This window comes from Lipophrys pholis, assembly GCF_963383615.2.
Source record: "Lipophrys pholis genome assembly, chromosome: 12".
NCBI classification, from domain to species: Eukaryota; Metazoa; Chordata; class Actinopteri; order Blenniiformes; family Blenniidae; genus Lipophrys; species Lipophrys pholis.
This window is the reverse complement of record NC_137641.1, coordinates 6,155,878-6,183,683: the sequence shown is the minus strand read 5'-3', so window position 1 is coordinate 6,183,683 and position 27,806 is coordinate 6,155,878. Positions and strand designations below refer to the sequence as shown.

General features: G+C 47.6%; 1 protein-coding gene across 2 annotated transcripts; it reads left to right on the top strand.

Annotated features, from left to right (window-relative positions):
* Positions 1–112: 112 nt before the first annotated feature.
* Positions 113–27,653, top strand: chd1 (chromodomain helicase DNA binding protein 1). 2 transcript variants are annotated; one of them, XM_080476820.1, is made up of 36 exons: positions 113–519; positions 1,790–1,904; positions 2,463–2,670; positions 3,244–3,366; positions 3,451–3,647; positions 3,754–4,022; positions 4,169–4,394; positions 5,019–5,119; positions 5,206–5,384; positions 5,476–5,600; positions 6,107–6,323; positions 6,417–6,506; positions 6,628–6,818; positions 8,687–8,875; positions 9,119–9,281; positions 9,548–9,700; positions 9,797–9,868; positions 9,952–10,101; positions 10,484–10,632; positions 10,930–11,026; positions 11,232–11,327; positions 11,418–11,594; positions 11,753–11,913; positions 12,003–12,044; positions 12,121–12,254; positions 12,458–12,596; positions 13,125–13,275; positions 13,817–13,939; positions 14,034–14,177; positions 14,267–14,569; positions 14,654–14,785; positions 18,957–19,135; positions 19,327–19,426; positions 19,492–19,543; positions 19,631–19,940; positions 26,195–27,653. In XM_080476820.1, the coding sequence occupies exons 2-36, from the start codon at positions 1,852–1,854 to the stop codon at positions 26,478–26,480; spliced, it is 5,481 nt and encodes a 1,826-aa protein (XP_080332946.1). In that variant the 5' UTR covers positions 113–519; positions 1,790–1,851; the 3' UTR covers positions 26,481–27,653. The 2 variants fall into 2 exon arrangements, with proteins under 2 accessions (XP_080332946.1, XP_080332947.1); XM_080476821.1 differs by lacking the exon at positions 113–519 and adding an exon at positions 1,493–1,523.
* The last annotated feature ends 153 nt before the right edge of the window (positions 27,654–27,806 follow it).

Here is a 27,806-nt window from a genome sequence, read left to right as displayed (position 1 = left end):
GTCAGATGGATAAATGTATGTATGGATAAATGTATATGGATGTATAAATGTGTTGTCGGATGGATGAATGTACGTATGAATGGGTAAATGTGTGTATAGTCGTGTTATCGGAGGCAGCCGGAGGAGTACCGGCGCTGCAGCGAGGATTTGCCCGGGCGTTACGTCACTGTCCGGGCTTTCCTAGTGAGTGAACCCTACGGCGTCATGGCGGAGGCCGGTTGTCGGAGGACCCTGAGCTGAAATGCCTGCTCTGTATACTCGGTGCTGAACGACTGGGAGGACTCTTTCCGTACATCTGAACAAAAGAACCGGGGCCTAACTGAGTTGTTGACCGGGGGAAGCGGCGGGATTTGAGCGGTTCCACCGGGAGGAGTAGTTCGGGGCTGCGCTCCCGAACCGGGGGGAGCTAGCTAGCAGCGGCGGCTAGCTGTCGGCGGAGGCTCGCTGCTGAATAATAGAAGAAAGGAGTCCTCCGGGGGGAGAAACCAGGCGCAAAGCCGCCTAAGCGGATCCTCTCTGGTAAGATGACCGAGCCGCGGACAAATCCAGGTGGAGGTAGCCGCGGGCTGCGAGGGAAAGTGAGCTAAAGCTGCATGTTGATGAGTAAAAGCCGCGAGAGGAGAAGCGAGCGGCGGAAGAAAACAAGATGGAAGAGGTAGAAGTTAGAGCGCTGCTCCGGGGAGCCGCCGCCGCTGCTCCCGCACCGGGCTGGCGTCAGCGTTTCCCGCTGGGGGAGGCGACCCTCCGTCTTCATTTACATACAGCGACGGAGCCGAGGCGCGGAGCAAAAAGTGGAAACAGCGCAGGGTCGCCATCCGCAAACTTTACTACTCCTGCTAGCCGCTAGCTAGCCTCGTGTTCACTCCGCTAGCTGCTCACTCCGCTTGTTTACTACACACACACACACATATACACACACACATATACACACACACACATATACACACACACACCAAATAGTTTAATAAATGGAGCGGGTCCGGTGTTCGGACTCGGACTTCGGGCCGCGGCTCGGTGCTTTTATTGTTTCGTGATTTGGAAATAACGTAAGAAGCGAGCGAGCGGCGTGCGAGGGGCACTGTCCCGCGGTAATAACACGCTCACTGCGACCTCATAATACTGCCCAGATATTCCCGGCGTGGACCGGGACATTCCGGCGGGGATCCCGGTGTGGACCGGGACCCGGTGGCGGTTCCTCGGTGTGGACCGGGACCCAGCAGCTGGTACCCGGGTTGAACCCCGACTCGCTCCCGCGGTGCTCTTGCTTTCATCCCGATAACCCGCCAACTGCCAAGAGCCATCACTAGCCGCTACGTGCTAATGCTAATGCTACAAGCTAAACTAACCCCAGCAGAAGCCTGTCCGGGACACCGCGCGGTCGGGTGATTGTCAGTCCGTCCTCTGCGGGACACCACCCGTCCTCAGCGGGACATTTCACTGTGCTGGGTGTTTATCCGGACGCTTCTCTGGGCTCGTGGAGGCCCAGGAAGCCGCTGGATGGAACAGGCCTGAAGGCCTCTGCAGTGAGCTTCATCCATCTGCTCTGCTCCTCATAATATCACTGACAGACTGGAACACAGGAAATAAACGTGTTGAGGAGATGATAGGAAAGCTATTTGTTCACCTGGTTTAGTCTGTGTGTAGTTCATTTAATTCTACTAGTGATGGGGGTTCTTTTGTTCAGTTTTGTCCTACTTTGTGATCAATCTTCATGTTATTGAAAACAGCCTCAGTGAATTAAGCCTTGTCCTCCAAACACTCTCATGTTATCATCTTGTCTTCTCTCCAGATTAATCACGTGGAAGATAATACTACAGGCTGTTGGAGGAAGTGTGAATTGTGGGCCTCAGCATGGCTGGACGCAGTGAGGATGAAAGTGTGAGCAACAGCAGTGGAGAATCAAGGTACCTTCACCCATTAGCTGTCAGGAAAAACCTCTGACCTTCATCATGACCACTGACTGGACAACTGTCTAACAACTGATGATCGTGTGTCTTTCTACATGAATACCTTCGGAAAGCAAGGACTTAACTTGCATCAGGATCCGTATAAACATGAGTAGAGGTAGAGAAACTGAAAGCATTTCAACTCTTAAAAAGGTAGCAAACAAATAGCTGCATTGCTGGAAATAAAATCTTCACTCAAAAGAATCAAGGAGGAGAGCTAACTTCCAGAAAGAGGTGGTTCTCATGTGGGAGGCACAAACTTCAGCGACTTGAGTTACCTGCAACACATCAGAATGTAAACAAAAACAAACACCTTCCACGAGGAACTGGCAACATGTCTGCGACACTTGAATACGATCCTGACAATAAGTTGTTTTTGAAGTTCATGACATTCATCTCTGATCAGTGTAACTATATGCGCCCTGCTTTCAGAATCAGCTCATGATATCAACCTGTGGGACGCAGCTACATGTCAGTCAAAGCTAAATGTTTTGATTTTCTTTCTCTGTGTGACAGTAATTCTGATGATGAGTCAGGTTCTGGGTCGGGTTCGGCCTCGGGGTCTGGCTCAGGCTCCAGCTCCAGCTCCTCCAGCAGCAGCAGCCAATCAGGAAGCAGCGAGTCAGGAAGCGGTTCAGACTCCGGCAGCCACTCAGATTCAGACACGGAGAAGTCCAAGGAGAAGATGGAACAACCAAATAAGTCAAACATTGACGGAGCTGAGGTACACAATGAGCGGAAGTTTGGACGGAGAGTTCTTTAACTAGTGAACAGTGTATAATTCTGAATTATGTTTATTTAGTCGTGTGACTTTATGCTATAATTTCTGTTTTACCCATAATGTAGTGGTGTTACCTTGCTGACATGTTTTGACTGCTTCCGCAGTCTTCCTCGGAGGGTCATCTAATGTGTGATGACGTGTTGGTCTTTAACAGATGACCGGTCTGACAGATTTGTCTGGCCCGTCACAAAGTGTGCAATTCTGCTGAAAGACATTGTCAGTGTGCTGCTCGGTGCTGTAGTGTACAGTTTGCATGGTCTCCCTGAGCATGTGTAAGTTCTTCCCCACAGTCTAAAAGCAGGATTTCTTCATTAGTTGGTGGGTGTGGGTGTGGGTGTGTGTGATGTGACGAACGTGCCTTCGCACTGTGAGCTGGATTAGATGAGAATTCTGCTGCCTCGTGTCAACGTGAAGTGGTGAAGAATCTTAATGCGTCTCTGTTATCGTCACTCGTTATGTGACACGTCCTCACTGGCTTCAGCCTGTTGGACTGATGTGTTCCTGCATTGATTTCAGTTCTGGAAGGCGAACCCCAGCATTCTTGCAGTGCAGAGATCTGCTATGCTCAGGAAACAGCAGCTTCAGCAGCAGCAGCAGCAACAGCAGAGACAGAGCTCCTCCAACAGTGGATCTGATGAGGTTTGTTCTCTTCTCCTCTCTCCTCTGCATTTAAAGCCTCTTTTGTCATCGCCGTTTCTGACGCTTTGCGGTGTTCCCATGCAGGACTCCTCAAGCAGTGACGACTCGGATTCATCAAGTGGATCCAAAAGGAGAAAAAACTCTGGCTCCTCTGACTCTGGATCAGGCTCGGGCTCTGGGAGCGGGTCAGGATCCGACTCATCAGCAGAGGACAACAGTGACGAAACCGCATCGGACTACGAGCCAAGTCACAAAATCAAAAGCAGAAAACCTCCAACCAAGTAAGTGACCACTGATTCTGCAAAGGCTCTCTCATGGTCACTCTTCACATTTAAAGCCTGGAATGTTCAGTGAGGTTTACTGTGCTGTGTCTGCTTTGTGTGTCAGGATGAATTTCCGTAATGGAAAGAAGAGCAGCACCCAGAAAAAGAAAAGCCAGAAATGTTCTTCCTCAGAGGATGAGAACTACAAGAAGGTGGCGTCTGCCGGGCCTCGGCGGCAGGCCACCGTCAACATCAGCTACAAGGAAGACGAGGAGCTGAAGACTGACTCGGACGATCTGGTGGAGGTTCTGGGTGAAGACGTACCGCAGCCGGAGGAGGACGAGTTCGAGACTCTAGAGCGAGTGATGGAAGGCAGGATAGGAAGGAAGAGAGGTAAAACTCCTGGAAAGTGGCTGCGGCAGCTTCATGCTACTGAGTGTTGAAACAGGAAGGAGATAGCTGGTTAACAGAACCTGCCGAGTCAGAAACGTCTACTCTTTCTATGCAATCAGAACAAATTCTCTCTTTTCTGCTTTCAGCGACTGGGAGTGTAACAACAGTGTACGCCATTGAGGCAGATGGAGATCCCAATGCCAACTTCAACGCCAACAAAGAGGCTGGAGAGGTTCAGTATCTGATCAAGTGGAAGAACTGGGCCCACATCCACAACACGTGGGAGACGGAAGAGTCACTCAAGCTCCAGAACGTCAAAGGCATGAAGAAACTGGACAACTTCAAGAAGAAAGACCAAGAACGGAAAAAATGGTACGAGTGGCTTTGATTGATTCACATTCACCACAATGTCAAAGATCATAAAGTCTCAGAAATCTGTGTTGTGGTTCTCACTCTGTAATGAAGATGCCAGATCAGATTCGGACATACAAATGAATCTAATTGATTAATTCTGTTTTTGATCGACTTTACTCACACACACCTGACTGGACTCGGATCATTTCTCAAAAAGAGATAAAATTATTTAGGTGTTTAGCTTCTCATGCGGCTTAAATTAAAACTTATTAAACAATTTATTAGATATAGTGGTACCAACTACCATCACAACAGAATGATGCGTCATGGTGACGAGAAACATTATTACAGATGCTTCTAGAACAGCTGCTGGCTCCATCCAGGTGTTTTTACCAGATGAGACTTATACTGTGGAACTACATTAAGAATCGAGATTCACAGAGTTTCAGTGGTGGATCCTGGTACCTGGTAAAGTTCATGCTGGCCTTCATCGTCACTTCTGAGCCAGAAAAAAACGTCAGCGTTAACCTGTTGATTTTACTGCTTTTCTCTGGTTTCTAAAGTTTTTTCTGATCAAATGTTTGCTCACTTTTGATGGTGGACAAAAATCTGGAGTTAAAGAGCTTTTTCTTATCATCACAGGCTGAAGGCAGCTTCACCGGAGGACATCGAATATTTCAATTGTCAAGAGGAGCTCATGGACGACCTTCACTCTCAGTACCAGCTCGTGGAGCGAATCATAGGTACTGATTGTGTGCAGCGTTAGTTTTTGAAACTGGTTCTTCACAGCTCCGTGCGGGTTCACTGATGTGTGAATCTTTCTGAGCAGGGCATTCAAACCAGAAGTCGGCGGCAGGCTATCCAGATTACCTGTGTAAGTGGCAGGGTTTACCGTACTCCGAGTGCAGCTGGGAGGATGGCGCTCTGATCTCCAAGAAGTTCCAGAAGCGCATCGACGACTACATGAGCAGGAACCAGTCAAAGTGCATTCCATTCAGAGACTGCAAGGTAAGTCTGCACAGCCTCCTCTGTCTGGGGACGAACTGCTCGAGCTACACTTAAACACTGAGCTGTCAAACTGCCTGTTTTCTCGCTTCAGGTGCTGAAACAGAGGCCGCGGTTTGTGCCCATGAAGAAACAGCCTACATACATTGGAGGAGAAGGACTGGAGCTCCGAGACTACCAGCTGGACAGTCTGAACTGGATGGCCCACTCCTGGTGCAAGTATGACGGCATTCTAAACTCACAAACCAAACGTTGTGTGAAGTGCAGTTCTCTAATTGTCTGAACAAATTGATGCCAGGTCCTGATGCAGGTGTTTCATGCTGATCACTGCAGCAGTGAGGCGAACATACGAGAGCTGCACGGCGTGTTATCGTCACCAAATGTGCAACGTACATATCACAAAAGACTGATGGTGTTTTTATCATTGTGCAGTCATGCTCTGCAGACGCAACATGGCAGTTTTGAATAAGTAAAAAAAAAATCTGACCCAAACTGAGATTAACCTGACTGGCAGCTGTGGTGGCCACTGAGCAGAAGTTTGATTAATCAAAACTCAGTGTCAAATAGGAGAAAGAGAACTGCAAGATCACATCTCAAAATGTGTTTGTATTTCTCATGAATTGTTTCTAAGGTCTTCACCTGACCTCTCCCAGCTCTGACACCTTCATAATCTGACCTGTTGTTCTCGACGTTCCTTGTCTGTCCTCTTCTGTCCTCATCCTCAGAGGCAACAGCTGCATCCTGGCTGATGAGATGGGTTTGGGAAAGACTATCCAGACCATCTCCTTCCTGAACTACCTGTTTCATGAGCACCAGCTGTATGGGCCCTTCCTGCTGGTGGTTCCCCTCTCCACACTGACCTCATGGCAGAGAGAAATCCAGCTCTGGGCCCCTCAGATGAACGTGGTGGTCTACCTGGGAGACATCAGCAGCAGGAACATGGTGCGTCTGCTCGGTACCAGTTCAGTGGTAGATGCAGCGGTTGAGAGTGAACATGTAACACGTGTGGTTTTCTGCTCTGCTTCCCTCTATTAGATCAGAACACACGAGTGGATGCACGTCCACAACAAGAGGCTGAAATTTAACATCCTGCTCACCACGTATGAGATTCTTCTCAAAGACAAGGTTTGCAGCTCCTTCACGTCATCTTTCGTCGTGCTTTTCTCCTTAGTTGTCACTGTTTTAGGTTCAGTTCTGAAGTTGCTACGCATGTCAAACCTGTGTGTTTGTCTGTGTGTGTTTCCAGTCCTTTCTGGGTGGTGTTAACTGGGCCTTCATCGGCGTGGACGAGGCACATCGACTTAAAAACGACGACTCCCTCCTCTACAAGACCATGATCGACTTCAAGTCCAATCACAGGCTGCTGATAACGGGAACACCGCTGCAGAATTCTCTGAAGGAGCTGTGGTCACTGCTGCACTTTATCATGCCTGAGAAGTAAGCCTCATTCATTCTCACTCTGATTTAACTGAACTGACTCATTGCTTAAAGCAGTGATGTCCAAACTCATTTTGCATGGTTCAAGTCTTTCCCAGTTGCAACACAGCTGATTGCAATGAGGGGCTGGTTATTGGGCTTTCTCACAAGCTTGATGATCACATGATCATTAGATTCAGGTATGCTGAAACAGAGCGCGCTAAAACATGCAGGACGGTGGCCGTCGAAGACCAGAGTTGGACACTTTTGGCTTAAAGGTTTCTCTGCTGCTGCTGTCTGGTGTGAAGTTTGGACTCTACAGCCACATGTGGCCCCACAGCTCCTCTGTAGTCACTCTGCTGGTGCTTTTCCATGACACAGTTGTATCGGTACTCGACTTAACTCGGTTTGTATCGATTTCCATACGATATAGTGACACCTCGGCGTGAGCGGAGTCGTCAGAGTTTTTCCCTGCCGTGCAAAAATAATCACCCCCGATGGAATCTGTCTCCCCTGCTGCGGCGCGCCCATCCACTCCGAAGAGCGGAGTTACAACTGTTGGATATCTGCTCTAATTGATAATATTACAAAATGTTGATTTGTTATGATCGTGCTTTGTTCTCAAGATGTGCTTCACTGTCCCGTGTTTTGGTTGAACTGGTACCCCTGTTACCTGGTGACCTACTTCTGCCACCGGCTGTTAGCAGCATCAGATGTCAAAATAAGACAAATGAACGATTTCGGTTGAGTTTTTAACATCTGCTGTGATAAGGTACGCTCGAGGATGCCGGTCACCAGTTAAAAGGGAAACCGGTTAATCCGAAACACCGGTGGTATCCGTGGCTAGGAGACCCCCTGATACTGGTAGCGGGCTGCTCCGTCTCGCTCCCACTGAAAATAACTGTCTGCACTTTGCCGTTGCTCCACGGGGTTGATTTCTGTGCGTCTATCTCTGTTCCTGAGCATTCTTGTTGTGATCAGGTTTTAGAAATGGCGGGATTAACTCTTACGAACGCTCTCCTGACTCGTTTGTGTCGTCACGCACTGGCCAATCAGCGGCCTGCCGTCTGCCGACATCACATTGTCTACTGGCCTCAACTTGCTGGGAACCTCGTTCAAAGAGGAACCAGCAAAGTACCTGGGATCAGAGACTATCACGTAGTGGAAAAGACTAAAAACTGAATGGCATCAAGCTGAATAGATGTTTATGGAAAGACCCCATACATCTCTGGAGTGACTCTACAGCTCCTCTGTAGTGACTCTGTAAAAACTCCTTGAAGCTTTCTCTTAATATTTTTAAATTAAGTTTTTCTTTTCTCTGACAAATGTGGAAAGTCGATTAGAAAGTTCAGGGCAGCAGAGAACCGTTGACTTTCCAACTGCATCTCTCAGAAAGCTGACCATGAACAGATCCAAATAAAGAAATGCCGGCGCTCATCTGACTGATGTGTAGAGAGATAGAGATCAATAACAAAGCTATGATGAAAGTGTTTGACAGCTCAAACCTTCTGAATGGATGAATGTGGTTGAAGTGGATTTTAAAAAAACACAAAAATGGGCAGAAAGCATGATGTTGCTAAAATGGGTAAACTGTTAATAAAATGCCCATAAATCCAGCTAGTATTCTGGTGTAGTGGAGGGATGCAGTTTGCTGGAAGCTGACGCACGTTTAGAGTTTCCAGTGGAACTGTGGGAGGAAACTAAAACCTCCACCCAGGGAGAACATGCGAGACTCCACACTGGGGCCCGGCTCAGACTCCAAACTACAAACAGGAAATATCAGCAGTTCTTAGAGTAGGTACACTTCCTAAAACCATCATGAGCTGCAGTTCTGGTGAATGTAGCAGAATCCTGTCTGAAGGTGCTTGTGTTTGCTGTCTGCTGTGCAGGTTTCACTCCTGGGAGCTGTTTGAGGAGGACCACGGGAAAGGCCGGGACTCGGGATACACCAGCCTGCACAAAGAGCTGGAGCCTTTTCTACTGCGCAGAGTCAAGAAGGATGTGGAGAAATCTCTCCCTGCTAAAGTGGAGCAGATCCTCAGAGTGGAAATGAGTGCCATTCAGAAACAGTATTACAAGTACGACAACAACATCTTTGCACATGAGCTTTAAATATGAAACTGGGAGTTCTTTGGGACTGGTGATTTTTGTAGAGGTTGAAAGTCTGATACTGTGTGGAAAGAAACCGATGCATTCTGGCTGATGGAATGACTTGAGTCTGAAACTGCTGCACCTCCATTTCCAACTCTGAGAGGGAAATGCTTTGTGCCACAGCTCAGTGGATTTGGTACTAACGTGTGTCCTCTTCTCTCGGTGATCAGATGGATCCTGACCAGAAACTACAAAGCTCTCAGCAAAGGTACCAAAGGCAGCACGTCGGGCTTCCTCAACATCATGATGGAACTGAAGAAGTGTTGTAACCACTGTTATCTCATCAAGCCTCCAGAGGACCACGAGTTTCTCAACAGGGCCGAAGCTTTACAGGTTGGTTCTGTGGCCTCAGCGGGCTCTCTGACCACGCCAGTGAAAAAAGCAAAATGCCACTAACGGCCTGAAATGAACAGGCAGAGCTGAGATGGTTCCTCTGAATGTGATGTGGCGGCTGGTTGATAGAACGCGATTTGAGCTCGCATTGTTGGTGCACATTTTCATCAAAGCAGAGAAAGTGAACCGGCGAGTGGACGAGGAACTCTGAGACCAGATGAGGATTTGTTCACTCAAACACACCCACTCCGTTTTTCCTTCCACAGTTACTCATCCGCAGCAGTGGAAAACTGGTTCTGTTAGACAAGCTGCTGCTGCGCTTGAAGGAGCGAGGCCACAGAGTGCTCATCTTCTCCCAGATGGTCCGGATGCTGGATATCCTGGCTGACTACCTGAAGAGCCGGCAGTTCTTGTTTCAGGTGGATACGCACTGCTCCGACAGACCAGCTGGTGATCTCGTGTAGATGTCTGCTGTAAATAGTTGATATGTTTCTTTTGTCCTTGTACCTCTGTAGAGATTAGACGGCTCCATCAAAGGGGAGATGAGGAAGCAGGCGTTGGATCATTTTAATGCCGAGGGCTCAGAGGTGCAGTACAGGCCCCGCTCTTCAGACTGTCCATGCGTCAACGCAACAACGTCCTGAAGGGAAGTTTTGTTTCCTGTGTGCAGGACTTCTGCTTCCTGCTGTCCACGCGTGCCGGTGGTCTTGGAATCAATCTGGCGTCGGCTGACACGGTGGTGATCTTTGATTCGGACTGGAATCCACAGAACGACCTGCAGGCCCAGGCCAGAGCGCACAGGATCGGCCAGAAGAGACAGGTAAAGATCTGTGTGATCTGATCTGTGAAGGTCTACCGGCTGTGTGATGGTGATCATTTATCATCATCATTACTTTCACAGTCTCATTTTCATGTTGGAATCAAACCTAATTGTGTTATTCGACCCACATTTATTCTAAACTGTATTTTAATAACAGGCATCACTTGTTTTGGGTTACTGAACATCATCATCACAGTTTTACCTTCTGAACTTCACTCACAAGATTTCTGTGTGGAGAAAATCTATTATCTCTTTAGTACAATGTCAACTAGAGATCACTGACACCAGTATCGGGTATGTGGCTCAATACTCGTACTCCTGTAAAAAAAAAAGAAAAGTGAACACGCACCCTAATGTGAACGTGTTCGCTGGTGGACGACAGGTGAACATCTACCGCCTGGTGACCAAAGGCTCGGTGGAGGAGGACATCATCGAGAGGGCAAAGAAGAAGATGGTGCTGGATCACCTGGTTATTCAGAGGATGGACACCACGGGGAAAACTGTCCTGCACACTGGTGCTGCTCCGTCCAGGTAAGAGGCATCTTTTACTGCAAAGTGACTTTCCCTTGCCACAGCCCTTTTACCACTTTTCACCTGGCAAAACCAAACATTTATAACTTTACGAATGAAGCTTACACAGCTCCTCAAACTGTATTTGTAGATTTTCTATCTTCACTAAAGCTGCAACCAAACTTTAAGAAGTATAATGAAGTTTTCAACCGTTTTTAATGCTGAATCAGGCTCATGTTGAGCTTAAAGTTCTGAGCTCGTTGACCACATTGTCTGACTTGAAGGTGGGTTGTTTCTTTGGGGGGGTTTTGTGCTCAGCTCTGCACCGTTCAACAAAGAGGAGCTTTCTGCCATCCTGAAGTTTGGTGCTGAAGAGCTTTTCAAAGAGCCGGAGGGAGAAGAACAGGAGCCTCAGGTACGTGTCCAGTCCGTCCAAAGGTCGTCTGCTCTGAGAACCAACTCAGATTGGAAGGGAAGATAGAACATTACAGTGTTTTCCAAGTCAGGAGACTGGACATAGAGGTCACCCCTGGTCTCACGATGTTCCGTCTACTGCTGGTCAAGTTGTTCTCCTCGTCACTCCGCATATCAAACACTTTCTTCATGTCATTGCTCCGCAGGAAATGGACATCGATGAAATCCTCAAAAGAGCTGAAACCAGGGAGAACGACCCCGGACCATCCACAGTGGGAGAGGAGCTGCTGTCTCAGTTTAAGGTTGGAAAGTCATTTTTCAGGATTCAGGAGACTCCTGAATGGCGGTTCTGCTTCTGCACTGACTTGTGTTTACTGGGCCGACTTCAACAGGTGGCCAACTTCACCATGATGGAAGAGGAAGACATCGACATCGACTCTGAGCGAAGCCAGCGCAGCTGGGACGATATCATTCCCGGGGAACAAAGGAGGAGGATGGAGGAGGAAGAGCGGCAGAAAGAGCTGGAGGAAATCTACTTGCTCCCTCGCATGAGGAACTGTGCCAAGCAGGTACACTATGAATCCTCTGAAATATGGAACAGTTTTATTCATAACCGACTCGTCACGGCTGTGGAGGAGGAAGTCCCGCTGCTGGTTCTGCATGCGGGACTGTAAGGAACCGCTGGTTTCAGGAGCGCTCTGTGATGCTGCTTGGTTTCTGTGAATAGATCAGCTTTAATGCGAGTGAGGGACGACTGAGCCGGAGCAGGAGATACTCCGGCTCTGACAGCGACTCCCCCTCAGACCGAAAGAGGCCGAAGAAACGAGGACGGCCTCGGACCATTCCACGCGAAAATATCAAGGGTTTCAGCGACGCAGAGATCCGAAGGTGAGTCACGATAGCAGCGCATCTGTTTGTGTAAATCTTCATGGCGTTACCGCATTTCCCACCTAACGTGTCTGTAAACAACTTCACAGGTTTGTCAAGAGTTACAAAAAATTTGGGGGACCACTGGAAAGGTTAGTCTGATACTTCACTTCAATCTGGTGTTGAAATGTGTGTTTCCAGTCAGCTGACGGTTTAATTTGCTTTCAGGTTGGATGCTATTGCTCGTGATGCTGAGCTTGTGGACAAATCTGAACACGACCTGAAGCGTTTGGCTGAGACGGTCCACAACGGATGTGTGAGAACATTACGAGAGAACCCCTGTGGACCAGAGAAGACTTCAGGTAACCAGAGTTTTCAAACTGGACTGGATTCATCATACAGTTGGACAAATGTTTGAAAATATGTTGTTGTTTTGTTTTGTTTTGGGGTTTTTTTGGGGGTGGGGGTGGGATCACCGGTTAGAAATTGTTCCGCATTTGTGTATGCTGTGATGGTGTGTTTAAAATGTGAAGGTGCTGATGTTTTTCCACATTTTGTCCACCAGGTGGCAGGAGAGGGAAGGTAAAAGGTCCTACTTTCAGGATCTCTGGAGTGCAGGTCAATGCCAAGCTTGTGATCTCCCATGAAGAAGAGCTGGCCCCGCTTCACAAGGCCATTCCTGCAGACGCTGAGGAGAGGAAGAAGTAAGCGCCGCTACTTCCTGTCCAGCATCACGCTTCCTGTCACACGTTACACTTCATCAAGTATCAGCAGGCTCCGGTTTACCTCCATCTGTAAAGCATCGGGCTGTGTGCTTGGTAACTGCTGCTAACTAGTTGGTTAAAATGCAGAGAAGTTAAGTCCTGAAGTGATCTGGAGTCCATCCTGCCGCAGTGTTTCAGACTGAAGCCTTTTGCATGAATGTATGTGCTAAATCTCCCTGAAGGTACGATGCTAATGCTCTTTCACCAGCTACAACTTGTTCACGCTTTGTGAAAATATTTTAACTTGATGTGAACTTCTTTACAATGTTTAAATTATAACAAGTGAGGTTTTCTTTTTTCAACTGTATACATGGAGATCAGACTGCAGTGGGTGTGGCCCTAAACTAAAACTCCAATCAAGGACTTATCCACACCAATAAATGATTTGATTATTTTCACCTCACCAGTAAACGTACCACTGCGAAAAGGGACGTCTTTACTTGTGTTTGACTGCATGTGTTTGTTCAGGTACATGATTCCCTGCCACTCGAAGGCAGCTCACTTTGACATTGATTGGGGGAAGGAGGACGACTCAAGTCTTCTCATAGGAATCTATGAATATGGGTACGGCAGCTGGGAGATGATTAAGATGGACCCAGACCTCAATCTCACACACAAGGTGAGTCCAGACACGACTCGGGTGAAGTCTGCTCAGAGCAGCACGTTGTCTTCTTCCATCACTCCACCTGCTGATCAGTTCTCCACAAAGCCTCCAAAGATCTTCTTCAATAAGGTCTTTATTCATATAATGATATCACCGCTTTCAGTTTCTTCCTGAACACAATAGAGCAAACGGGAGGACTTAAAGCAAATAAATAGTTGTTTAAAGAGACAATCAGATTTCATATGTGTAGCACCATGTTAATCAATTCAGGCGCAGCCTGCTGACAGATACTGTGTACAGAGTAGTTCAATTAGCAAACTTTCTGAAGAGTATTACCTTGTTTTCCAGCTTTAGTTCACCTATAAACTATTTTCACATCACTTAGCTGTCTGTTAAACACCTGCTTTTCTAACATAAATATTAGAATTTTATAAGAATCAAAACATTAGTGACTTAATATATATTAATTCACCACTGACTGACTGGCTCATACTGTTTTTCCCACAAAAGCATCATGTGTATGATTTTAATGTGACATTGTGTCGACTGAAAACAGCTTTTACCAGACGACCCTGATAAGAAGCCGCAGGCCAAACAGCTGCAGACCCGAGCAGACTACCTCATCAAGTTACTGAGCAAAGACCTGGCCAAGAAAGAGGCTCAGAAACAAGCAGGGGGCGTAAGTCAGACAGAAATCCGTCCTCACATTCACTTTTCACCGTCAATGAGCCTAACGCACCCCTGAACTCCTACGTCTTCTTGAATGTGTGCAGGCCAATTCACGGAAGAGGAAGCCAAGGAGTAAGAAAAGCAAAACTGTGAAGCCTCTGAAGATAGAGGAGGTGATGAAGAGCCCGGCCTCAGACCCGCAGTCGGACAAGAGGTCGGAGGACGAAGATGAGCCGGAGGAGGAAAAGGTTTGTTCACCTGCCTCACGTCGGCTCGGTGCTGCGTTACGTCTGTTTCCTTTTCCTCAGCTGATGTGATGCTGTGTTTGATCGTCCAGGAAACGACTCCGGTGAAGATTGCGAGCAGACGAGGCCGAGCAGACCGGCTGGTGCTGAAGGAGGAAGACGACGACGAAGAGGACGACTACAATGACGACGATGACGACGACGATGAAGAGGCCGAACAGGAGGACGTTTCTTCAGCCGGGGAGAGGGAGCTGAAAGAAAAAGACGTGAAGAAAGAAGGAAAGAAGGAGAAAAAAGAGGAGAGCTTTGACATGAAAGAGACGAAGGAGCTGAAAGAAAAGAAGGAAGTGAAGCCTCTAGAGGCCTTCCATAAACAGGAAGACGGTGTGGAAAAGGTGCACAAGATGCTCTGACTGTTGGAATCATGTGATCCTCAAATGTGGTTTTTTCTCACTTCGTTCTTCACTCCTCTTCTCCAGAATGACGTGAAGCCCGAAGCTCGAGAACGGCCCAAGAAGCCATCCGACGGCCCGATTCACATCACAGCCAGCGGGGAGCCCGTCCCCGTGTCTGAGGAGTCCGAGGAACTGGACCAGAGGACCTTCAGCGTGGTACGCACACACACACACACACACACACAGACGCAGGCTGCAGCTTAAAGGTTCTCATGACCACTCTTCCGGTTCATCAGCTCCCTGTGGTTACGTTCCCCACGTCTTTGATAAATTCACCTTCATGTGCAGTAATTCCTCTTCAATCGTGTGATTTACAATCAGAAGAGCTCAAATCTCCCATTCAGCTTTCACACCAGCTGTTATATCAGACATCACTCTTTAAGATGAAACTAAATATTAGATTAGAATCAGCTCAGAGGAACAGGCATGTGTACTGCACCTTTAACTGTTGTACTGTGGTCACTTATGTCGCATGTTGACTCATTAAAAGCATCACGACAGACAGAAGAACAAAAAATTGTGTTTCAGAAAATTCAAAGAACACAAGAAATTTTTATTGTTTCATTTAATATTTTTGATGGGGTGATATTTGGATTCTGCTCAGCTCTGCCCTCTACAGTGAGGCACAGGTACTGCCTGCTTTATACCACATGTTGTGAAGTCAAGACCTTTTTTGTCACAGTATAATACACAATAAAACATGCAGTGGAATGTGTTTAGCACCTGTCGCAGACCTTATATATATATAATTGTAGGACCAGTTGATATTGGACAAATTAAATGGGTTATGGAAGAAACAGACAGCAGGTAGCGACAGGTCCATTTCATTGTTATGCAAACACATTTTACTTCAGGGGCCACATACAACCTATTTTCATCTTGAGTGGCCAGACCAGTAAAATAATAATAATAACCTGTGAATTTACTCTTGAAAGTTTTGCGAAGTGTACGTGATGAAATTATCTATGTTCGTGCAAGATCAAACTGTTGGTACTGAAAAAGACTTAAATCTCAACATAGTCAATTTTAATGAAACATTCTGGTGCAAACTATATGGTAAATCAGTGATTCTCAACCGGGGGTCCGCGGACCCCTAGTGGTCCGTGGCAAGTGGTCCTCGAAAATCAAACATGTCTTTAAAAAAGAGCCTATGACAGGGGTCCTCAATAGGCGGCCCGCGGGACCCACCTGTCTGGCCCGTGGCGGCCCATTAGCTGCACATCAATGAGAAATAAAGTGCGATTTGTGGGTAAAAAAAATGCGCTGCTCTACCTTTTTAATCCTCATCCCACTCCGTGGTCGAAGCCAGAGTCTAACCGCATCTGACGTAATTCCATCCTTGTTGCTCCGCTCGGACGTCCACGCATTTCAATTTCACGACCCGCGAAACCACACGTCATCCAACAGTGAGTCAAAATTTAAGGAAAGAAACATGTTCCGCGGTGTTGCAAACTAATATGCCCAAAGCTGAGCGCTCCGGCTGCCTGCTGTGCGTCGTTGTGCATCGTCACTTTCATTAATCTGTCAGGAATGTGGCGAATTGGGAGAATTTGTGATATTCAGTTGTGGATTTTGCTATGACAGATGTGTCCAGCCGCCACGGCGCACGAGAGGAAATGAGAATCACAGTCTCGGGTGCGTCTTGTGGAGGCGGGTGTTCTGCCAGGGCGTAAAGCTAGCCAGGTCCGCAACCGAGTTAAAATCTGAACAGTTCACGCACTCCAGATCGCTCAGCATTCAGAGAAATTCCATGGAGTTGATCAGAGAGGAGGATGTGCTTTTTCATGTGACCCTCAACACAAGTTTTGAAAATCCCAGGCGTAAATTATTACTACAACCACCTTGACTACTACTACTATAATAAAAATGATGATAACAATGATAATAGTAATAATGGTAACATCAGCTAAAACATCTGCAATTAAAACAACTTTTACTGACATAGTGCAAAAAACCCACAACTGTTCCGGCCCTTGGTTTATCACGCTGGTCTGATTTTGGCCCTCGGGGTAAATAATTGAGGACCCCTGTCCTAAGACATTTACAGGGGTGGGGGCGGGGGGATCCTCGGGGTTGATCTTAAATATGCAGGGGGTCCAGGACCCCAAAAAGGTTGAGAACCACTGTGGTAAATGGACTTTAATTATATTGCGCTTTTCAACTGGGCCAGCAGCCCCAAAGCGCTTTACATCATTCCTCACATTCACACACTCCAATGGAGGCCACGGCCATGCAAAGCTCTGTCACTCCAACGGAGAAGTTTGGGGTTCAGTGTCTTGCTCAAGAACACTTTGGCATGTGAACAGGTGGAGATGGAAATTGAACCTGCAACATTTCGATTGGGAGCCGACTGCTCTACCAATCGAGCGATGCTGCCCTCACATGCAGTAAAATGTCCAGAGAAACTCCTATATAACCACTTGCTTGGTGGTTTGGCTGGATTGGAGCCTTCAGTGGCTGGTTTTGGCCCACGGTTCTCATGTTGGACTCTCTGGTGTATTAAAGTGAAAGTTAAGCTGAGAAGAGGGGAGGCGGCGATTAATCACATTTCTAAGGCCCCGTTTACACATCAACGTTTCACGTGACAACACCTAATTCGTTTAAAAAAAAAGGAGTGCGTTTACACTGCAGCAGCGGACACAGAGACAATGGTGTAGTTAGTATGCCTGGCCACGGGATGGCGCTGGTGCTTGATTTTGTAATGAAACTACACAGACGTGTGTGCAGAGAACAATACACTATAAACGTGAAGAAAATGGAGTGCACCCGACATCCGTATGAATTTATGATGCATCGGATGCTATAAGGGGTGAGTCTCAACTATAAAACCAGAATACGGACCGCAAGTCAAACCAGTACGCAGCCGCCATGTTTGTTTACTTGTGGATGAGCAAGAGGGAGGGCAAGAGATGCGCATGTGCAGTAACAGGCTCAGTAGCCTCCATCAGTACAACAGGAGGGAATAGCGACCGTGAAAGAATCTTTCCACCTTGGGATAGAAACTTCGCGAATACAGTGGATCCGCACACCGGTGCCGTGTAAATGGACCCCCCCCCCCAAAGTGAAGAAAGTTTTGCGGATACACTCGTATTTGTTGTCGTGTAGACGCGGCCTTAATCAATGGATGAATGAATGAATATTCAGATAATCTGGTCTAGTCCCAAGTATTTTGGCTGTTTTCGTGTCGCTCAGATTAAAATCTGTCAGGAAATCCTGTCTGTTGTCTGCATTTGGCAGGTTGTCTGTCATTGAGGCGTGAGCAGTTGAATATACACTATCGTTCAAAAGTTTGGGTCACTGAGAAATGTCCTTATTTTTGAAAGAAAACCACTTTTTTTTTTTCAATGAAGAAAACTTCAAACTGATCAGAAATACAATCTATACATTGTTAATGTGGTAAATGACTACGCTAGCTGCAAATGTCTGGTTTTTGGTGCAATATCTACATAGGTGTATAGAGGCCCATTTTGAGCAAGTTGAGTATCTGGAGCATCACATTTGTGGGGTCGATTCAACGCTCAAAATGGCCAGAAAAAGAACTTTCATGTGAAACTCGACAGTCTATTCTTGTTCTTAGAAATGAAGGCTATTCCATGCGAGAAATTGCCAAGAAAGGACCTCAACCTCAACAAATTAACAGCTAGAATGCCAAAGGTCTGCGATGCTGTAATTGCTGCAAATGAAGGATTCTGTGACGAAAGCAAAGTTTGAAGTTTGATTTCAAATAAATGTCATTATTTCGAACCTTGTCAATGTCTTGACTATATTTTATTTTTATATTTTATAACTCGTGTGGTAAATAAAAGTGTGACTTTTCATGGAAAACACAAAATTGTCTGGGTGACCCCAAACTTTTGAACGGTAGTGTATGTCCGTGCATGATGACCCAACCTGAAATTAAATCACCTTCAACCATTCTCAGTAAAGTTTGTATCTGATTTGAAAGCTTGAATCTCCTCCAAGATTTGGTGACTTGACATCATGAAGAACGATTGTAATCGTTCCATTGATCTCACCTGCCAGCAGTAAGATCTTGATGTTCATTTCATCTTGACCTGTTCTTTGTGAAGATCCGTGAGGCTCTGACTGCATGTAAGCAGAACTACACTAACATTTAGTCTCATCAGAAGTAAACTCTCTGTTGTCATTTGAAGTGAAAGATTGTTGCAATTTCCACCTTCGCTGTAAACAAAGTCCTGTGGTTCTCTTGGTCCGTCGGTTCTGTCTGTCTTGTTGTGTTTCTGCTGTCTGTACATATAAAACAAACTGTTATTGTCAGAAAAGGTGTAGTCTGAGGTGAGACTAGTGACCTTGCCTGGTGTTGCAGTGTAAGGAGAGGATGCGTCCTGTGAAGGCGGCGCTGAAGCAGCTGGACCGACCGGAGAAAGGCCTGTCGGAGCGGGAGCAGCTGGAACACACTCGGCAGTGTCTCATCAAGATCGGTGACCACATCACTGAGTGTCTGAAGGAGTACTCCAACCCCGACCAGATCAAGCAGTGGAGAAAGTTAGTACACACACACACACACACACACACACACACACAGCTGCTCATAGTCCTTCCGCATTCAAATGTGTGGATTTTAAACGTTGGTTGCATGCACTCCGTCGTTAAACCTGCACTCAGTTGAAGCTCATCACAGACGTCAGGATGTTCGTTTTGGTGTCGGATTTAATATGATCGTGTCTCTCTTGTAGAAACCTGTGGATATTTGTTTCCAAGTTCACCGAGTTCGATGCCAGGAAACTACATAAACTCTACAAGCATGCAATCAAGAAGAGGCAGGAGAACGCTCAGGTGAGTGACTCTGTCAGAGGTCAGAGATGCAGGGCGACTGGGATGCTGACTGTCTCTCTCTTCAGGCCTTGGAGCAGAACACTAGAAGCCTAAACACCCATGGCTACAAACATGCAGGTACAGTTGGCGTCGGTGCGTCTGAACACATCCGGGAGGAGGCCAACCTGTCGACACTCACTGCTGTGTCTCTGCTGGTAATGTCAGATATAGAACGCCTGAAGGAGAACTGCCACCAGGACGAGAGCAGCAGGGACAGCTACAGCTCGGACAGACATCAGCCTTCAGGGCGGTACCACGAGAGCAGCGCCACCAAGGAGAGGCCAAGCTCCGAGCCCCACAGGAAGACCACTGGAGCAGAGTCCAGGAAGAGACCCTACTCCTCCTTCAGCAACGGCAAAGACCACCGAGACAGAGACCACTACAGACCGGACAGCAGAGACCGGGATCGGGACAGGGACCGAGACCGGGATCGGGACAGGGACCGGGACAGAGATCGTGACCGGGATCGTGACAGGTGAGGACAGAAAACTTAACACAAAACCCACAGCAGGTCTGTTAAAGCTACAAACCCTGGCAGCCTTTTCAATCATAATGACGAGAGAAAGGAGCCAAATGAGCCTGATCAACTGTTCAGACTTTCAATCCCATGTTTCTTTTTGAGCTTTTCTACTAGTTCCTCTTCAGCCTTACTCTACTCGCCTCGCCTTTACTCAACTTGGCCTCAAATCATTTTACATTACAATGTAGGACACCACGGCGTGTCTGTTGGGAACGCCTGGCCGAGCCCCATGTCCAAGCAGTCTTCAACTCCCACCTCCGGGAGAGCTTCTCACTGATCCTGGGGGGGGCTGGAGACATCGAGTCCGAGTGGACCATGTTCTCCACCTCCATTGCCAAAGCTGCTGCTTGGAGCTGTAGTCGCAGGGTCTGTGGTGCCTGTCATGGCGGCAACCCCCGAACCCGGTGGTGGAAACCGGAATTAAGGGATGCCGTCAAGCTGAAGAAGGAGTCCTATCAGGCGGTGCTAGCCCATAGGACTCCTGAGGCAGCTTACTGGTACCGACAGGCCAGGCGGGCCGAAGCCTTGGCCGTAGTGGAGGCAATAACTCGGGTCTGGGAGGAGTTCGGGGAGGCCATGGAGGAGGACTATCGGTCGGCCCCAAGGAAATTCTGGCAAACTGTCCGGTGCCTCAGGAGGGGGAAGCAATTTTTCACCAACACTGTTGACAGTACAGGCGGGGAGCTACTGACCTCAACGGGAGATGTCGTCAGGCAGTGGAAGGAATACTTCGAGTATCTCCTCAATCCTACCATCACGTCTTCCGCTGAGGAAGCAGAGGCTGTGTTCTCAGAGGTAGACTCATCCATTACCCAAGCTGAAGTCACCGAGGTAGTTGCTAAGCTCCTCGGTGGCAAGGCACCGGGAGTGGAAGAGATTCGCCCTGAGTTCCTGAAGTCTCTGGATATATAGGGACTGTCATGGCTGACACATCTCTACAAAATTGCCTGGCGGTCAGGGACAGTGCCTTTGGAGTGGCAGACCTGGGTGGTGGTCCCTCTTTTTAAGAAGGGAGATCGGAGGGTGTGCTCTACCAACAGGGGGATCCCACTCCTCCTGCCTCCCCGCGGAACACTGGACCAGCTCTATACTCTCCACCGGGTGCTCAAGGGTTCATGGGAGTTCGCCCAACCAGTCCATATGTGTTTTGTGGATCTGGAGAAGGCGTTCAACCGTGTCCTTCGGGACGTCCTGAGGTGGGTGCTCCGGGAGTATGGAGTCCGAGGCCATTTATTAAGGGCTGTCCGATTCCTGTACGCCCGGAGCAGGAGTTTGGTTCGCATTGCCGGCAGTAAGTCGGACCTTTTCCCAGTGCACGTTGGCCTCCGGCAGGGCTGTCCTTTGTCACCGGTTCTGTTCATAACTTTTATGGACAGAATTTCTAGGCACAGCCAGGGACCCGAGGAGGTCCTGTTTGGGGACCACAGGATCTCGTCTCTGCTTTTTGCAGATGATGTGGTCCTGTTGACTTTGAACCTGGACCTTCAGCGTGCACTGGCGCGGTTTGCAGCAGAGTGCGAAGCAACTGGGATGAGGATCAGCACCTCAAAATCCAAGGCCATGGTTCTCGACCGGCAAAAGGTAGCTTGCCCCCTTCAGGTCGGAAGGAGCGAGAATAGCATGTTAATTCTAGAAAAGAAATTTCAACACTCGTCAATGAAACTCAACTACAAAAAAACAGGTATTACGTTTCATCTCTCATTGGTGTTGTCCAATTTCTAGCCGAAAACCAGCTGCCTTTACGTGGGAAGATAGAGGCATTCGAAAATATGTCCGAGGGCTGGAGTGGACTTTTCCTCTCCTTATTGGAATACACTATCAAAAAGGATCCTGAATTGGCCGAGGCTGTTAAAAGGATCCCCCGCAACGCCACATACACCTGTCATGACATGCAAAATAAGATCATAAACACTCTCAGCAGAGTTGTGACAGAGGCTATTGTCGAGGACGTAGGAGACTTTTATTTCACGCGGAAAGTTGATGGAACACGTGACCCCACCGGTTGTGAAAATCTATCTGTTGTACTTCCCTTTGTGAATGATGCCAATGCTGTCACGGAACGTCTGCTCACCATAGCAACAGCCAGTAAAGGAGATGCGCAGACATTAACAGACACAGTTTTGGCTGAGCTAAATGCGGTTGGACTGGACACGTCAAAAATATTAAGTCAGGTGTATGATGGAGCTGCGCTGATGTCTGGGAAGCATGGTGGCGTCCAAAAATTGCTGCAAGAAAAACTGGGCCGTGAGATCCCTCACGTTCACTGTCTTAATCACCAGCGACACCTGGTTGTTGTGCATGCCATGTCAGCGGAGACAGCTGTTGTGGATTTATTTCACATTTATTTCAAACGCCTTCTGTAACAAATGTGGACAGGACATCTTGCAACTGTTTCAGTCATTCTGAAATCTTTCAGCGACATCGCTGCTGTTTTGACTGAAATTGCTTCTGTCCCGAGTTATGGTGCTGAGCTGCGCGAGATGAGCGAACCCAGTTTCTTATTCATCGCACAGTTAACACACACCCTTCTTTCCCAGCTTGATCCACCCAACAAGGTTCTATAGACAGAGGACACTGACTTGATGACAGGTTTAAGTATCGTGGAGAGTGCGACAGCCTGTGTGAGAAAACTCTGTTGTGACGCAGAGTTCAGTAAGGTGTGGGACACGGCCGTGGCTGCCAGTGAGAGCGCATCCTTGGCACCTGTAGTGCCCAAACAAAGACGGAAAGCAAACACAAAGTTGGACATGTATGTCGTTCTGGGATCTATAGGTCACAGGGAGGAGGAAGTGCTGGTGCGGTGCTGGGAGAGATGGATCAAAGATTTAGTGAGCGCAACTCACAGCTGGCAAGTGCGCTTGTGGCGCTGAATCCCAAAGGTGAGAACTTTCTGGAAGCAACAGCTGTGGGGCACATAATGAAACTCACAGGGTCACCTGTCATTGAGACTGAGTTTGACAGTCTGCAGGAATCAACTCAAAATGAAGAAAATTTGACAATCCAATGTGTTCTGTCAAAATATCACAAACATCTGGCCGCAATGCCGAGCGTGCTGACTGCACTCAGACATGCCCTAACAATCAGAGCCTCCACTGCCATGTGTGAGAATTCCTTCTCCACACTGAGGAACATCTTTTTCCGAGCACAGACGTGCGATGCTCCACAAGAGAAAGGCTGTTGGTTCAGCTTGCCTTTGAAAGGGACTTGACCCGCAAATGTACTACGGAGTGGAAGGACGATGTTCTCAGGAGGTTTAGCAGCAACACTCGCCGCCTCCAGCTGTTTTAAAGGTACATCTGTCTTTACATTACTGGTATTGTTTGGGTTTCATGGTTATTTGATTGTTGAATGGTGTTTGGTGTTCACACTAATGTTGGTGCGCTAAAGCACCGGAGGGAGAGAAGAGCGCGAGAGGGTCATGACTTTCAGCTATGGTACAGTGTCTTGTTTGCATGATGTTGAACTTTGTACAATATTTTGAATGAAACTGACTGTATTTTTAAATGGCAAACATATGCATAGGCTATATAAAATAAATCCAGTAACGAACAAGAATTTGTGCCCCCCTGCAGTTCTCTTAATGCCCCCCCCCCCTTTAATTTTGTCTGACGCCGACTCTGCCTATGGTCATGACCCAAAGGTCACGACCATAGGGACCCAAAGGTCACGACCCTAGGTCCCAAAGGTCGTGACCGAAAGAACGAGATCCTTGATACAGGCGGCTTAAATGTGTTTCCCCCGTAGGGTGGCTGGGCGCACCCTTAGAGATAGGGTGAGGAGCTCAGAGTAGAGACACTGCTCCTTCACATTGAGAGGAGCCAGCTAAGGTGGCTCGGGCATCTGTTTCGGATTTTTTTAGTGAGGTGTTCCAGGCATGTCCCTCTGGTAGGAGGCCTCGGGGCAGTCCGAGGACACGCTGGAGGGACTATGTCTCTCGACTGGCCTGGGAACGCCTTGGGGTCCCACTGGAAGAGCTGGAGGATGTGTTTGGGGCGAGGGAAGTCTGGGCATCCCTGCTTAGACTGCTGCCTCCGCGACTAGAGCCCCAGATAAGCGGGGAGACAATGGAGGATTACAAAATGTGGATCGTTGCGTTCATGCTTCACTTTCTGGTGTTTTGGTTTCACTGGTGCCCGTGTTAACTGGTGACTTCTGCCATCAGCCGTTAGCAGCAGCTGGTGTTAAAATATGACTAAAAATGCTACGATACTTTAAACTTTAATGGAAATGTGGTTAAACGACGTTCGGAGCTACGGATTTTGGTCAGGACGATCAAGGAAGCCGGTCACCAGTTAACAGGGGAACTGGTTAATCCGAAACACCAGTGGTATCCGTGGCTTGGAGACCTCCCAATTCTCATAGCGTGTCGCTCCTTGGAGCTCCTGAATCCTCTGGTCGCCACCAGACAAACGTCTGCAGATCGTTGCAGAAAATGGCGGGTGAATGAGACACCGTCTGACTCATCTGTGTCGTGACGCGCCGGCCAATCAGCAGCCTGCCTTTTGCCGACGTCACATTGTCTACTGGCCTTGGCTCCCGGCTGAGGAGGAACCATGAAAGTACCTGGAATCAGGGACTAACCCGTGGTGGGAAAGCGTCAATAGCGAGTCGAGTCAAGTAGGGCTGAGGAAGAACTACTGGAAAAATGCCATTTAACATCAATGACTGCTTCAGGTCGTCAGTGGTAGTTGTGGATGAGGCTCTTTTCTTTCTTAGATGGGGAAGTTTCCCGTTCTTCTTGGCAACAAGCCTCCACTTCCTGTCAAGTCTTGTTCTGTCAGACTTGAACTTCACGGTCATTGACTCAGTGACACTGAGGTTAAGACCGAGTGCCGCTCCAGAACCTTCTCTTTATTCTGCTGTAGCCATTGACGGGTGCACTTGTTCTTGTGCTTTGGATCGTTGTCGTGTAGGAAAGGCCAAATCCGTCCCTGTGCGGCTTGCAGAATGATGAGTGCAAATGTTCCTCCAGTATTTCTGATGACATGCTGGCCGCATTCCCAGAGCCTTTGTTGCTCTCACATCCCTGAAACCTCAGCGATCCAGCTCCATGTTTCATATCTACCTTTCATCATCGGCCTTCTTCACTCCTCCCCACATGGAGTGTTTATAGTTGTGAATACAAACTTCAGTTTTGAAGTCAAGTCCTTTATTCGTCACACAAACAATTATACATAGCACAATGTGCAGTGAAATCCCTAAAGTACAGTATAGGATGGAAGGATACAAATCTTGAACACACATGAAAATAGCGCACTATATGACAGCATGAATAATAATAAAGAAAGTTAAGGCACGTGAAAGATAAAAGATATATAAAGGTAGACCATTGTTGAATCGTGCAAATAAACAATATTTGCAGGGCAATTTGCCGGGTCTATTTTTCTTGCTTCAGCAGGTGGAGAACATGAGTGAAGAAGCTCCTCCCCATCCTCTCTGTGTTTGCCCTCAGGCAGCTTTAACACCGCACTGCTGGCAGCAGAAAGAACAGTCTGTGATTGGGGTGGGGGGGGGCTCACTCCAAACCTTTCTGGTTCTCATCCTTCCAAACCTGATCGGTATTCTTCAATCCCTGGATATCTTTCTATATCAGGAAATGTCCTGTTTTCTACTGTTCAATGACCCTGTTCCTGCAGATCCCTTGACAGTTGTTTTGCCTTTCCCTCGACTCTAAATCCAGAAACATCACTTGATGAATGATGCAAGGGTTGCAACACACACACACACACACACACACACACACACACACACACACACACACACACACACACACACACACACACACACACACACACACACACACAGAACCTCAAGGGTGTGTCGACTTCTGACCAGGGTCATTTGGGAGTTTCTGTTGTCTTTATGATTTTAAAAGAATAAGCACATGTTGGACAATAAATGGCTTCACCCAACCACTAACCATCAGTAGAAAGAAGTTGTTTTTTATTTATCATTCAGATTCTCTGAGAAATGGCCAAAAAATTACAACTCCTTCCAAGGTGTGTGAACTTCTGAGTACAAGTCTAACTAAAGAGGAACTGCAGCTCATTAAGAGTTCTAATGCTGTTCACTATGATTCATAGATCGTCCTCGTGTCTCTTCATCTGTCCACACATCATCACACTGTGTTTAGGTCAGCAGACTGCGTGTTGGTTTTAATCCTCCTGCATAATGTCGTAACCTCATCTTGTGTGCGTGTGTGTTTTTAGATACTACAATGACAGCAAGCACAGGAAGCTGGAGGACTTCCGCGGCAGCAGCAGAGACCACCGCCTGGACCTGAAGGACCACCCTCACACGGAGCACCGTTCGTCGTACCGTTACCACTCAGACTGGCAGTCGGAGCAGCGGGCGTCGGCCAGTGGCCCACGCTCTCCCCGAGACCAGCGCTCGCCCTACGACTCCCGCTCCCCCATGGGCCACCGCTCGCCCTTCGACTACTCGTCGGACCACAAGAGCACACCGGAGCAGATCTGGAGCAGCCGTAAGACATAACAGGAGCTGCCAGGTCTGCGGTAGCAGCCATAGACTCACCACACAGCAGAGGCCTTACAGGACTGCCTGTCTGAGGAAACTAATCAGAGCTTATTTTTCTATTTAAGAGTCGGACACCGCTGCGTGGCCGCGTCGGCGCGGCGCAGCACAAGGGTTTTTCTTATTTTTGTAAAACTTATTTTTTTTTAAACTCTGGAAATGGACACGTGGACCCTGAGTGCTGCCTCACATGCCCCATGACACTGGATGTGTGTGTGTGTGTGTGTGTGTGTGTGTGTGTGTGTGTGTGTGTGTGTGTGTGTGTGTGTGTGTGTGTGTGTGTGTGTGTGTGTGTGTGTGTGTGTGTGTGTGTGTGTGTGTGTGTGTGTGTGTGTGTGTGTGTGTGTGTGTGTGTGTGTGTGTGTGTGTGTGTGTGTGTGTGTCGCCATCATGCTTCCTGTGACGAACTTATTTAAGTGTTAGTTGAGTGAGAAGGCGGCAGCGTCGGTTCCACCACGATTGAATCACCACCTGAAGTACCTCATATACAGCATTTCTCATTTTCTCAGCAGGTTTTCTTTGTTCCACCAGGTGTGAATTATTTAATAACATATCTTAGCTGTACAAAATCATCTGGATTTTTGAGAGCTTCTTGTATCATGTTTCTTAAATAAGACTGTACATTTTTTGTAAAATAGTAAAAGGTGGTCTTTATCCTCAGGCTTTTGGATTTATTCGGACTCTACTTTCCCCATCGACTCAGGCTTTTTGTCATTCTCCCAGTGAGCTTCAGTATAATGGGTCTTCAGAATGTAACTTGGTAAAGGGAAAGGTTTCGCTGAACTCACTAGTTTTAGTTGTTTCCTCGGCGTGTTTGGATCAGAAGCCGTCGGTCGTCTGGAAACGGGCCATTGTCTCTCAGTAGAAGCAGCTGATAGATCTTAAACCAACTAGACTTTGTTTCTTTGATTTTCTACGTAGGCAATAATAATGTCAATGTTTCTATGCAGCCAAGTGTGTGTTGAACCAGCCAACTGAATGAAGTCACTGCTATGGTTCTCACTGTTGTACATAGATTCCTTCTATATTTCCAAATGAATTTACACTGAAAGTGCATGGATTTTTATGAGCTGTTTTATATAGTTGTTTATGAAGCCATTAAAATCAATCACTGTACTCACTCATACAAACTTTCTTCAGCCCAGTGTCCCGTTTTTATCAAAATGACGGTGCTGCAGCACCCCCTGCTGGCTGCCAGAGGACCTGCAAATCTCGCCACCAACTCAAAAAAAAAACGGTAATGTGAAGTTCAGGAGTGATTATCTATCTATTGCCACGCAGCGACTC